This window comes from Mobula hypostoma, chromosome 3 (assembly GCF_963921235.1).
Source record: "Mobula hypostoma chromosome 3, sMobHyp1.1, whole genome shotgun sequence".
Lineage (NCBI taxonomy): Eukaryota > Metazoa > Chordata > Chondrichthyes > Myliobatiformes > Myliobatidae > Mobula > Mobula hypostoma.
Window position 1 is genome coordinate 185783568 of NC_086099.1, and position 13668 is coordinate 185797235.

Consider the following 13668-nt stretch of genomic DNA (forward strand, 5'->3'; position numbering starts at 1 on the left):
AATACTGGCTTTGGTCTCATTCTTCTCTCCATCAGACTGAATGTAAAATTTGATCTTGTTTCAGTCGCTCCCTCCTGCAGCACCTTCATGATGGTCATTAATTAATCCTGTTTCATTGCGTAATATTAGGTCTAATATGGACTGTTCCATAATAGTTGTGGAATGTGCTATTTTAATAAACTGAAACATAGAAAACCTATAGCACAATACAGGCCCTTCGTCCCACAAAGCTGTGCCAAACATGTCCCTACCTTAGAACTACCTGCGCTTTAACCATAGCCCTCTATTTTTCTAAGCTCCATGTAGCCATCCAGAAGTCTCTTAAAAGACCCTATCGTTTCCGCCTCCACCACCGCTGCCCGCAGCCCATTCCACGCACTCACCACTCTTTGCTTAAAAAACATCTCCTGACATCCCCTCTGTACCTACTTCCAAGCATCTTAAAATTATGTCCCCTCGTGCTAGCCAATTCAGCTATGGGGAAAAGCCTCCGACTATCCACACGATCAATGCCTCTCAGTATCTTGTACACCTCTATCAAGTCACCTCTTATCCTCTGTCGCTCCAAGGAAAAAGGCCGAGTTCACTCAACCTATTCTGATAAGGCATGCTCCCCAATCCAGGCAACATCCTTGTAAATCTCCTCTGCATCCTTTCTGTGGTTTCCACGTCCTTCCTATAGTGAGGCAACCAGAAATGAGCACAGTACTCCAAGTGGGGTCTGACCAGGGTCCTATGTAGCTGCAATATTACCTCTCGGCTCTTAAATTGATGAAGGCCAATGCACCGTATGCCTTCTTAACCACAGAGTCAACCTGCTCAGCAGTTTTGAGTGTCCTATGGACTCGGACCCCAAGATCGCTTTGATCCTCCACACTGCCAAGAGTCTTAACATTAATACTATATTCTGCCAAAATATTTGACCTGCCAAAATAAACCACCCCACACTTATCTGGGTTGAACTCCATCTGCCACTTCTCAGCCCAGTTTTGCATCCTATCAATGTCCCGTTGTAACCTCTGACAGCCCTCCACACTATCCACAACACCCCCAACCTTTGTGTCATCAGCAAATTTACTAACCCATCCCTCCACTTCCTCATCCAGGTCATTTATAAAAATCACAAAGAGTAGGGGTCCTAGAACAGATCCCTGAGGCACACCACTGGTCACTGGCCTCCATACAGAATATGACCTGTCTACAACCACACTTTGCCTTCTGTGAGCAAGCCAGCTCTGGCTCCACAAAACAAAGTCCTCTTGGATCCCATGCCTCCTTAATTTGTCAATGCATGGGGTACCTTGTCAAATGCCTTGCTAAAATCCATATACACTACATCTATGGCTCTACCTTCATCAATGTGCTTAGTCACATCCTCAAAAAATTCAATCAGGCTCGTAAGGCACGAGTTGCCTTTGACAAAGCCATACCAACTATTCCTAATCGTATTATGCCTCTCCAAATGTTCATAAATCCTGCTTCTCAGAATACTCTCCATCAACTTACCAACCACTGAAGTAAGACTCACTGGCCTATAATTTCCTGGGATATCTCTACTCCCTTTTTTGAATAACGGAACAACATCCACAACCCTCCAATCCTCCAGAACATCTCCCGTCCTCATTAATGATACAAAGGTCATTGCCAGAGGCTTAGCAATCTCCTGCCTTGCTTCCCACAGTAGCCTGGGGTATATCCTATCCAGTCCTCGTGACTTATCCAATTTGATGCTTTCCAAAAGCTTCAGCACATTCCCTTTCTTAATATCTACATTCTCAAGCTTTTCAGTCCACTACAAGTCATCCCTACAATCGCCAAAATCCTTGTCCGTAGTGAATACTGAAGCATAGTATTCATTAAGTACCTCTGCTATTTCCTCTGGTTCCATACACACTTTTCCATTGTCACACTTGATTGGTCCTATTCTCTCACGTCTTACCCTCTTGCTCTTCACATACTTGTAGAATGCCTTGGGGATTTCCTTAATCCTGTCCGCTAAGCCCTTAATTTATGAACTCCTCATCGAAGCACCATTTAACCAGCAATGATTCTGGTATTTAATTCAGTCTAAAAGATTTAAAATCAGATAATAAGGCATTTGCATTTTTTAGTGAATAAACTCAATTTTAATTTAATATGAAATAATTTTATGTATTTATATTTGAATATAGTACAGTGAAGGACCATTAATGAGTGTAGACGTTATGAACTATGAAACTACCTTTCGCATTTTGAAGCATGTGGGTTATTTTCTTTAAGAGCATGTGTTAAAAAGAATGCAGCAGGATACCACATTCAAATGCATTTTTCATTGAAATGGAATTGATGGGAGTTGTAAGCTATTAAGTTTTAAAATGCTGCCCTCTTGTCCTAGATCATGGAAAACATCATTTCATTATGGTGAAACAGAAATTTAATTTATAACTTCACTTTAGAAAATTGGTGCAATTACAAGCATTTCATGTGCCTGGATTATTGATTGTGTTCAAATTGCAAGCTTTACCTCAGTCGATTTGCCTCCATACAGAAAAGATTGTGCAAAGTGGGATTTGTTTTGTTGATAGCAATATCTGTAGCACTTCTTTGAGATACTTAATTCGTTGATTTAAATCTGATGTATCTGTTCCGTTCAAGACTAGCTTGGTGACTGTGTGAGAAATGGATGTGATAAAATTAAAATTTTCTCTATCACAATTTGTAAATGTCTACTGTAATGTCATCACACAATCAGGGAAAAAATGGAGCATTTGATGCCTGTGAATTTTCTCCCAGATTAATAAGTATGCTTTTTTCAATGATGCTATTGGTTTCTATTGAGGAATGTGATAAACCATGGGTTAAATTGACAGGTTGCAGATGGATAAATCCAAACCATTGATGACACAATCCAAATGATCCAATATGCAGTAATGTCTGATGGATGTTATTTGAACAACATGTAAACACAAACAACAGGAATTCTGCAGATGCTGGAAATTTTATTGGTGAGACCCGACGCAGACTGGGAGACCGCTGTGCTGAACATGTACGCTCTGTCCACCAGAGAAAGCAGGATCTCGCAGTGGCCACACATTTTAATTCCACATCCCATTCCCATTCTGACATGTCTATCCACGGCCTCCTCTACTGTAAAGATGAAGCCACACTCAGGTTGGAGGAACAACACCTTATATTCCGTCTGGGTAGCCTCCAACCTGATGGCATGAACATCGACTTCTCTAACTTCCGCTAAGGCCCCACCTCCCCCTCGTACCCCAACTGTTACTCATTTTTATGCACACATTCTTTCTCTCACTCTCCTTTTTCTCCCTCTGTCCCTCTGAATATACCTCTTGCCCATCCTCTGGGTCACCCCCCCCCCCCTTGTCTTTCTTCCCGGACCTCCTGTCCCATGATCCTCTCGTATCCCCTTTTGCCTATCACCTGTCCAGCTCTCGGCTCTATCCCTCCCCCTCCTGTCTTCTCCTATCATTTTGCATCTCCCCCTCCCCCTCCAGCTTTCAAATCCCTTACTCACTCTTCCTTCAGTTAGTCCTGACGAAGGGTCTCGGCCTGAAACGTCGACTGTGCCTCTTCCTATAGATGCTGCTTGGCCTGCTGCGTTCACCAGCAACTTTGATGTATGTAACATGTAAACACCATTTCTTTCTTTGCCAGTGTTTCCTAACCTGCTGAGTACTTCTGTCAATAGTTGAGTGTATAAAAGGAGGACAGGAGGATGAATACAGGGCCCTGGTGGCTGACTTTGTCAAATGGTGCAATCTGAATCATCTAAAGCTCAACATTAGTAAGGAAAAGGAGATGGTAATGGACCTCAGGAAGATGAAGCCTGCTTTGCTCTCTATTGCTATTGATGCTGAGTATGGATGTGGTGAGGACCTACAAGTTCCTGGGAGTGCACCTGGATGACAGTATTGAGTGGAGGACCAACACGATCTGTGTACAAGAAGGGCCAGAGTCACCTCTACTTCCTGAGGAGACTGATGTCCTTTGGAGTATGCAGGCCTCTCCTTCACATGTTCTACCAGCCTGTTGTCACCAGTACAATCCTCTATGTGTGGTGTGCTGGGACAATGGCATCAATGGAGGTGATGCCAATGGGCTCAATAAACTGATTCAAAAGGTTAGCTCTGTTATAGGAGTCAAACAGGGCACACCGGAGACTGTGGTAGAAGAAAGGACCGTATGGAAAATCCTGGCAATTCTGGACAATGTTTCTCACCCTCTGCATGCCACCTTGGTTGAACAGAGGAGTACTTTTAGTACGGTAATAGACTTAGACAGCTGCACTGCTCCAGAGAGTGCTATATGAGGTTGTTCTTACGCTCCACCATTTGGCTCTATAATGAGTCAACCTACAGCCGGGGAAGTGATGACCCCTTCCTGTTAGACGGTTTGTGGTAACTTATTTTTATTCTTCCTATTTCCCTTCTAATATTTATATCTGTGTACTTGTAGTGGCACTGTGACACTGTAATTCCCTTTGGGATCACTAAAGTATCTATCTACATAATTTAGTAAAATGTGCAGAAATAGAAGAAGCAGAATGAATAAGCATAATTGGTTTAAATATAAATTGAAAAGCATGGAGGATTAGATTTGGGATGAAGGAATTAGTGAAAGAAGTATAATTAAAGACAGAAATATTTGAATTAGGAGAAAGTATAGATCATTTGGTCCCACATGCCCAAATTGTCATGAATGAATTTGTTATTAACAGTTGTCGGGTTGTACAGCACAGGAAAAGGCCCTTTGGCCCATCATGGCCAAACTAACCTTTTGCTTATTTGGACTACTAATCACATTTGCCAGAATTGGCCCATGTCCTATGTCGTGTCTATCCGCGTGCCTGTCTAAATGTCTCTTCAAAGTATTGATTGTGTTTGACTCCACCATCTCCTTGGGAAGAAAGTTCTATATACCAAATACTTGCTGTTAAAGAAACAACTTGCCCCTTCAGTCTTTAAAACTCATTCTCACATCTGAAGCATATGCTTTCTTGTTTTTGATGCTGTTGTCATGGAAAAAAAAGATTCTGATTATCTATGTCTTTGCCTCTTAGAATTTTAAATTCTGGTCTGTGACCTCAAGTCCATACTCCTGTTAATCACAATAATCTTTCACCCACTTGCTTATCATGTATATGTCAATTGCTTTAAACACGAAACCATGGAGTTACACAGCATGAAACCAATCTCTTACAGCTAACTCATTCATGCTGATCAAGGTGCCTGCCTGAGCTCGTGCCATTTACATGTACTTGGCCCATGTTCCTCCAAACCTTTTCAAATGTCTTTTAAAAGTTGCAGTTAAGTCTGCCTCTACCACTTCACCTGGCAGCTCGTTCCATATTCTCACCACCCTCTATGGAGGGGAACTTGCCTCTCAGTTCCCCTTTCTCTTCTCATCTTCAATCTCTGCTCTCTAGCTTCAGACTCTCCTACCCAAGGGAAAAGACTGTGACCTTATCTTTATGATTGTATAAGCCTCTTTAAAAACACCCCCGAGCCTCCTTTGCTTCAGGGAAAATGGTCCAAGCCTGTCCAGTCTCCCCTTGTTATTCAAGCCCTCCAGTCTTAGGCACTTTATTGATCTCAAAGGAAATTACAGAGTCACAGTAGCATAAGTGCACAGATATGCAAATATATAAATATTAGAAAAGAAGTAACAAAGAATTAAAAAAACAAGTTGCCTCAAAGAGTCTAACAGGAGAGGGTCATCATTTTCCCAGCTCATCTGTGTCCTTGAGAATATTTTCTGCATTGTTTCTAGCTTCATCACATTCTTCCTGTAGTACGGTGATCAGAACTGCATACAGTACTTCAAGTAGAGTATGCCACGATCTTGCACTCAGTGTCCTGGCTGACAAAGATTAGCATATCATAGCCTTTTTCACCACCATATCTAGATGGGAGCCACTGTATGTACCTGTGCCCCGAGGTCTCACTGAACTTCAGCACTCCTCGGGGCTCTACCATCGACTGTGTATGTCCTGGCTTGCTTTAACTTCCCAAAATGCATTACTTCACTCTTGTCCCATTTACCATTCCTTTGCCCACTTTCCTATTTTATCCTTGTAACCTAAGATAAGCTTCTTCGTTATCCACTCAACCACCAATTTTGGTGTCATCCCTGAATTTTGCCTTCATGCAAACTCCATTCTCATCCAAGTCATCAATATACAAGGGAAACGGGGGGCAAAAAAAACACTGCTCCCTGTGACACACCATTGGTCGCAAGCCTTCAATTCAAAGCTAAAATTGTTTTGTTTCTATTGCTCTGTGAGGAGAAGAATTCAAAGTGTAGTGATCTTCAAAGAAAATCAACTGCCTCATCTCTTTCTTGAAGTGGCAATCTCTTAATTTTAAATAATTAAAATAGTTAAGAACAATAACAGAAGCAAGAATCTGTGAGCAGTTGTCATTAAATTGTACATCTAATAATAGTATAATTACTTTGTCCTTGAATTTGAGCAGCTTTATTGCTGTAATGGTATTATTCCAGATCATAAAGTGTGAATTATGTCATAATCTTTCTGCGTAGGGAAATCCCAATTGATCCTCTCTGTAGATGAGCATTAAAGTTTAATGATCTATAGGATTTTATACTAGTTCTGTTCCTTTTTTTTGGATACTAAAATGAGGAAGTTGCAGAGAAGAAGAAGAAGCTGGAAATGTTTGGTGGATCAGTTATCAACTGTCTAAAGAGAAACTAATTTAGTGTTTCGAGTCAGATGCCCTTCATCAGATTGTAGTGAAATTGCATATGATTTAATGGAAAACTGGGTGAATTTTTAGCAAGATAAAATGAAAACAAATGCAAATGCTAATAATCTAAACTAGGGGCAGAAGATAATGGAAATTCTCAGAATGTTAGGTCACATATGTGGGAAGAGAAACAGCTAACATTTCAGGATGAAGACCTATATATAAAAGATTGGTCTAGCTCATAGTAAAACAGAAAGGCTTTGTGATTGGATATATGCAGGTTGCTGAGAGAAATGATGAATGTTCTGAAGGTTTTGACTACAGTTTTCCATTCCTCCTTGGTAATGGAGGGTTTCAACTGTTTCAACTGAAGCATTTCAAGTCTGTTTCCTTACAAATTGTTGAATTCCAGTTGGTGAATTAAGCCAAGGGTAGGGCTTGCAACAGTTAACCTCCTTAAAGAGGAAGGTGGTTGGGGGGAAGTGAGGGAAAGAGGGATAAGGAATTCAAGTAAATTTGTCTGGACAAGATATTGGGAAGGGGCGATTTTGGATATTACCCAATAGAAGTGGGATGAGGGTGGATCACATTCTCATATTAGTATGAAAGATTCCTGTAATCTGTTTAGAGGGTACAACATTTTAGTGGGCATGGAAGCATTGTAGTTAAATAACTGACTCCCAGATAAATTATGTGTTGTTGATCCACTCATGAGATAAAATTTCACTATGGCAATTGGGGAATTTAAATTCAAGTAATTGTATAAATCTGGAAATTAAAAATAATTGCAATTTTAGTGATGGCAACAATGATCCACTGGATTGTTATAACAACCATCTGGTTCATGTTTAGTCTGAAAAACCTAGTGTGGTCAACTCCAATCTTAATCCTCAATTCAGGAGCAATTAGAAATGAGTAATAAATGCTGATATTGTCAACAACTTCCAGATTTAGTTTAATATTCATGTCAGATTCATTTATTTATCACATGACATCAAAACATGCAGTGAAATGCATTGCTATGTCCTGTAAAGGAATTAAAAATAAAAGTCAGCTCGAAGGGAAGATTATATGCTTCCATAAAATTTGCTGATTATTTAGCTACAGCTATTAAAATAAGAAATCTGGGGATGGGAATGTAACACGCTATCTGATTCATGTGAATTGCTGGCCCTTCATGACAAAAATGAGGAGGAAGCTTCAGGGCAGTTTCTGTTCTGCTTCTGTGTCCTTGGCAAATGCAAAAGGTGGCGAGATGCAGAATTCCAAACAGCCTGTCTGCTGCTCCATGAGCCCCATTTGTTCCCCAGTGTGGCAGAGTTTATAGGTTTATAGCCTTATCTGCCAAATCAGCATACAGCGAGCTGGAGAGGAAGCGAGTTGATCTTTTAGGGCATTTAAGAGCAGGAGAAAGAGGACATAACAAACACAATATACTGGAAGAATTTGGATCAGACAGCATCTACGGACGATAATAAACATTCAATATTTTGAGCTGAGGCCCTTCATCAGGACTGGAAAGAAGAAGCCAGAGTAAAAGGTGTGGGGGTGGGGGGGGGCAGTGAGAGAAGGGAAGTCAAGCTGGCGAGTGGCAGGAGAAATCGAGTGAGTGGGAAGGTAGGTGGGTGAAGAGAGGGGATGAAGGGAGAAGCTGGGAGGTAATACATAGAAGAGGTAAAGGGCTGAAGAAGAAGGAATCTGATAGGAGAAGAGTGGACCACAGGAAAAATGGTAAGAGGAAGGGCACTAGAGGGAGGTGATGGGCCGCAGAGAAGGGATAACAGGGACCTGGAATGGTAAAAGTGAGAAGGGGAAGTGGCGGGGGGGGGGGGCGCAAAATTATCAGGAGTTAGAAAATTGATGTTCATGCCAATCAAGAAGATAGTCGATAATGGAGATTACAGACAATGAGCAAATCTTTATCTTTTGCTCACAGGTTTAAAAATTGTAATAGAGTCTCCAATACTGAAACAGGCCCCTTGGCTCTCCTACGCCATGTCAACCATTTAATATTGATCTGTACTAATCCGATTGCTGCCACTTGGTCTGCAGTCTTCTTTGCCTTAGTCACTCAACGGCAAGTGTACTTTTTTAAGGTTGTGAAAGTGCTTGCCTCTACGGACCTCGCAGAGTGTATTCCAAACACCAGTCACTTCTGGGCGATATAGTCTCATGTTTGTATCTGATCTGAACCTCTTACTCACTGCCTGAAACCCACCCCTTAAAAATGTTCATGTCTGCTGTGGGGAAAAGTTTATGACAGTCTACAGTATCTGTGTCCTCATAACTATACATCTATATCAGGTCCTTGGTCAGCCACATCTGACCTGAACAAAATAAAACAAGCCTATTCAGGTTCTCATAACTGCAAGCAACATCCTGATGAATCTCCTATACATCACACATAAAGCAATCATATCCTTTCTATACAGTTGTAATCAAAACTGTACTGTGTAGTCAAGATGTGGATTTGCCAGTATTTTATAAAGCTGTACCACAACTTTCCTGGACTTGTGTTCTGTGCTCTGGCTAACAAAAGCTGTCATCCCTTGTGTTTTTTTTTAACCATCCTATTGCTTGTGGTGCTTTCACAATATTTGGACTCGTATACAAAAGTCTCTCAATTGCTCAGTAGTCCTTAGGACCCTGCCATCCACTGTGTATATCCTATCCTTATTTCACCTCCCAAAATGGATTACTTCACTTTTTACAAGGCTAAATTCCAAAAAAAAAACCAGAGGATGACAATAGAAATGTTTAGGTTTAATTATCTAATACATACTTTTATTAGGCCAGAATTTGTGGGCAAAATAATAGCAAATTTGGTGTACAAGATCGTTCTCTAAACCTAAGTTTATAAGGAAACAGACCTAAAGTGGTTCTGTTGGAGGGAAAAGGTGAAGCTTTTAGTTTCTCTCAATATCAGTGATTTGTGTCAATACACTGTTCATGTGCTAGTCTGTAAGGCATTCAAGGTTCTACTCTGTATGAACTTCTCCTTTAGCTCAACACAGAAAGGTAGGATTGGCATTTAACAATGTAATTGCTTTTGCATTAATGGAACACATGCTTCTGTAATGAGCATGCTGTTCCTCAGCTTAGAAAGGGAACCATTGAATTGAAAATATTCTGTCATCAGTGACATTTTAAAATTTTAATGTTTTTGTCTTAGTTTCTCTTTTTGTAGGCTTTAATTATGCTAAGTCCTGTCAGTTTTCTGTTTCTTGAGTCTTTAATTTAATTGGTTAAGGAGATAAGGTCTTTAGAGTTGACATGCGTGTGTCCCTTTTTGCTTTTCTGGCAATTCATAGTGAAAAATATTTTTGAATTGCAGGATGCGATTTAAAAAATTTAATTAATGGGGATTTCCCAAGATGCTAACCCAGCAAATTTTCTGGGCCAATATTTCATGAAGGTCAGTGAGCCTTGAAGCTGGACTTCTCTGAAAACACGTGTTATAGATTGAGTTCCCAGTGAATGCACTTACATCAAATTTGATGGGAATGGGGGCAGGGAAAGTGAGGAGAGACACCAATTCATTGCCTATGTCAAAAAATTGATTACCCATTGAAAATCGCTGGAGTCAGTTGCCTCTTGCATTGTGTTTCTCTAAAACTTAACAGAGGTTTGTATTTAGCCCAGACTGCAGTTTTTGTAGGCTATGTAGAGAGACAGCAAATGACAACTTATCAATTCAAGCATCAAATAAATCATAGTACTATGTGGCTCTTTACTATCGTCTTTACAGTTCATTGACATGATTGATGTAATTGTAACATTTCTCAATTCCATCTTGCACCTCTTGAATCCCAGCCTTGCATGTGTGCATTCTCAGTTTGCTGTTGTGTAGGAAAATGGTGACACATGATGCGTTCCAACAGTTGGCATAAAGCATAGGTGTTCTACATCATCCCGCTCTGTTGCTACTGAGTAGCTAATTTTTGGGGAGAGAAGCATCCAAAATTGTCTGATCTTGATTTAAAAATAGTGATATATTGCAAACATAATATTCACTCTATCAATTCTGTTGTCTTTGCAAAGCTTTAATAAATTCTTTTATATATTGCACATCATGACCATTGAGTATTAATCCTATTCCTGAACCTAGGAAAGCAGCTTTCTTAACATGTGTACACCCTGATTGAATGAATCCAGTGGATTGTAGATGATGTTTGCTTCAGGCAGAACTAATGAGCCCCTCTTGTGTGGTGTGGAATGCCTTGTGATTGCTGAATTAGATGTGTAACTGAACCTGTTTGGGAAAATCCGGGTTTTTCAAGATCATCAGATGGGATGTTTATGACATTTTCTGTTGCCTCTGGTTATGATAGAGAGTATTGTTGTCTCCCAGTTGAAGAGTAGGGAAGCTATTCAGAATGTATGATGGAAAGCAACTGATGGAATTGTGCATGTACTGGGTATCTTACAAACTTAGCGGACAATAAACTAGTATACAACGTGAATGCTACTTGATCCATTAAAGTTTAATTACTGCTTTGGGACTAAAGACAAACCAAATAGGTAGTTTGCAGTGCGCAGTAAAGTCAAAAGTGGGCTTTAATTATAAAACCAGATATTGTTTACATTTTCTGTGAGGAAACCACTATGCTAGAGGAAAAGAAAAATCCAAACTTAAGTTTAAGGAAACTTTTATTGCTGACCAAAGTGATTTGGCTTTGAGTAGGGACTTAAATTTGTGTAAAATTCAATTGCTAGTATTTAGCTCCGTTAGAAAATGAATAGGAATTGTATTTTCTGCTTTTGATCCCACTGATGTATCAGTAAGGCCTTTATTTAAGAAGTGTCTGAACAGTGGGGGAAATGGTGTGCAACGAGCTTACAACTTTAAAGCTATTTGCAGCTTAGCTGCACATAATGCACACAGAAATATTCTGTGATGTGCACTTATGCCAGTAGTATTAGTTCCAAATGGTCAAAAGTAGGCAGTCAAAGTCATTTGTTCATACAAGGTGATGCACATTCCTTGAAACAATTTGCATTGAACTTAGTCATGCAAATGATCCTTATCATCAAGTCTTTATGGAATTATGTTTTAGTTTTATTTAAGTATTCTCATGTCAAATGTGTAAAATGGGATCCAGAACTATTTTGCATATTTCATCATTGCTCAAATAAATCCTCAGACTTTGTAAAAAAAAAAATATGAATACTTCAAAATATGAGTGTAATTAGTTTTACAAATGATTAATAGTTAATTATTTAATGTCTACAGTTCACACAAAGCATTGTTGTGCAAGAAATGTGTGTCAATATCACTTAGAGATGTTTTTCTTTCACTTAAGTATGCAGTATGCTTTTTATTCAAAACGTGCCAAGCTCATCTTAAATTGCTTCGTTTGTCTTTTTTTCTACCTTGAATTGAATGAGCTTTGTTTAATAAAACATTTTAAATGAAAACTTTAATTTTGCTCTTCAAATTGTAAGGCATAATTGTTGGATTAAGCAATACTGTTATGGGAAAACTTGGGAAGTCATGCGTGTTGAAAAATAGAGACACCTGTTGGGCCCCTAACAGAGAGCGACGCAGGGATTAATCGACCAGTAGCTTCTTTCACGAATACTGCTGCTCACTATTCCACTGAGGGCCATTAGTGTAAAAAAAAAGGAAACCTATTGCTGCTGAAAGTCTCCTTATGTTATAACCTACATGCATTGTTTGCAGAAGTACTGTGTTTATAAAGTGCTTGAGAAAAGTAAGCTGTATTTCTGAAGTGTAGGTAACTATAAAACATTTGTCCCAGTCTGAAAAAATGGAAGCGAATTCAAACCATGAGGTTGAGAAGTGTCTGAAAGAGGCTGACAGCAGGCCTGTTGTGGGTAAGTCACCAATCATTGAATAGATGGATTACCTTACATATATGAGCTCTTCTAAGCATCAGAACTCCATTGCATAAATAAGAAATGGCCGTGAAAAGTACTAGTAGTTTGCTGATTACGGGCTCTGGTTCTGAGCCCCTGTTTGTTTGTTTTGCAGGAAGCTGTCTCAAAATAGCCTGACTAGTGTACGGCTTTCTCATGCTGATGTCAGAGTATAAATCGAGAAATGGCTGTCAGTAACCAAGGCGTTGAGCAGAGTTTCTACTCTCTAAACAAGGAAAAGTGAATGGTTGAAGTCTGTTAATTGTTTCACAGCATCATGCACGTTTTGTAAAGATGAAGTGAGGTTACAGTGTGCAGTAGCCAGTACTCCAATGCACTTAAAGGCTTACAAAATCATGAAGGACGAGTTTCAGCTCAAGTGGAAAAGACTGAGGTGTATTTGGATAAGTGCCCAGAATTTGCTGGTATATTTTTAAGGTGAAACAGCTGAGACGTTCTCCACTAATCTGGTTTTGGAATCATAACATAATGATGAATTTGATTAAATCTTTTTTTTCACTTTCATTCTGAGGAAACGTTTACTTTTCTTAGCAAATGTTTCCAATATATTTTGGTTATCATTTTCTATTTTGAATGAGCTTTGTGTGTAGTAACATTCTTTGACTCTTGAATCAAGTGATCAACGTAACCACCTTTATTTAACGTAGTTACACAAGGCATCCCGGTTGGGCTTGGTTACCCATCACTAAATCCTCTTTTTGGATCATCCTTCAACTAAAAACTTATTCAGATAGTTTGTCATGGGGGTCATTGAGAGAATCACAGCCAGTTCCGGTGGTCCCCGTAAATGCCAGCAGTAGTTAGAGAAGCCTGTCCAATTTCTGTTTTCCATTCCCTGTCCCTCCCAAACCTATACCCGACCCTTCCCTTCCCATCCACCCCTTCCTCTCCCACTCGTCCCTCTACCCCTCTCCTCCCTACTTCCAATCCACATTAGCTCAAGACACTTGTCCCACTTTATCCGCAGTATGTCTATAGTTGATTACAAATAATGCAACAGAGGTATGGAATCAGAATGTATCATTATGGGCAGTATCAGTTCACATTTTATCAATCTTGT

At 39.8% G+C, this 13668-nt stretch overlaps 1 protein-coding gene across 2 annotated transcripts in view; it reads left to right on the forward strand.

Annotated features, from left to right (window-relative positions):
- Nucleotides 1-13668, forward strand: part of LOC134344445 (sickle tail protein-like) — a 706462-nt gene that overhangs the window by 324401 nt on the left and 368393 nt on the right. The window contains exon 1 of one of the 2 annotated variants that reach the window (XM_063044242.1): nt 12287-12545. The exons of the other annotated variant lie outside the window; for it this stretch is intronic. Within the exon in view, the coding sequence (XP_062900312.1) occupies nt 12479-12545 (67 nt within the window). The 5' untranslated portion in view covers nt 12287-12478. Of the gene's footprint in view, nt 1-12286; nt 12546-13668 lie in introns of those variants that run through there. 2 annotated transcript variants of the gene reach the window in all.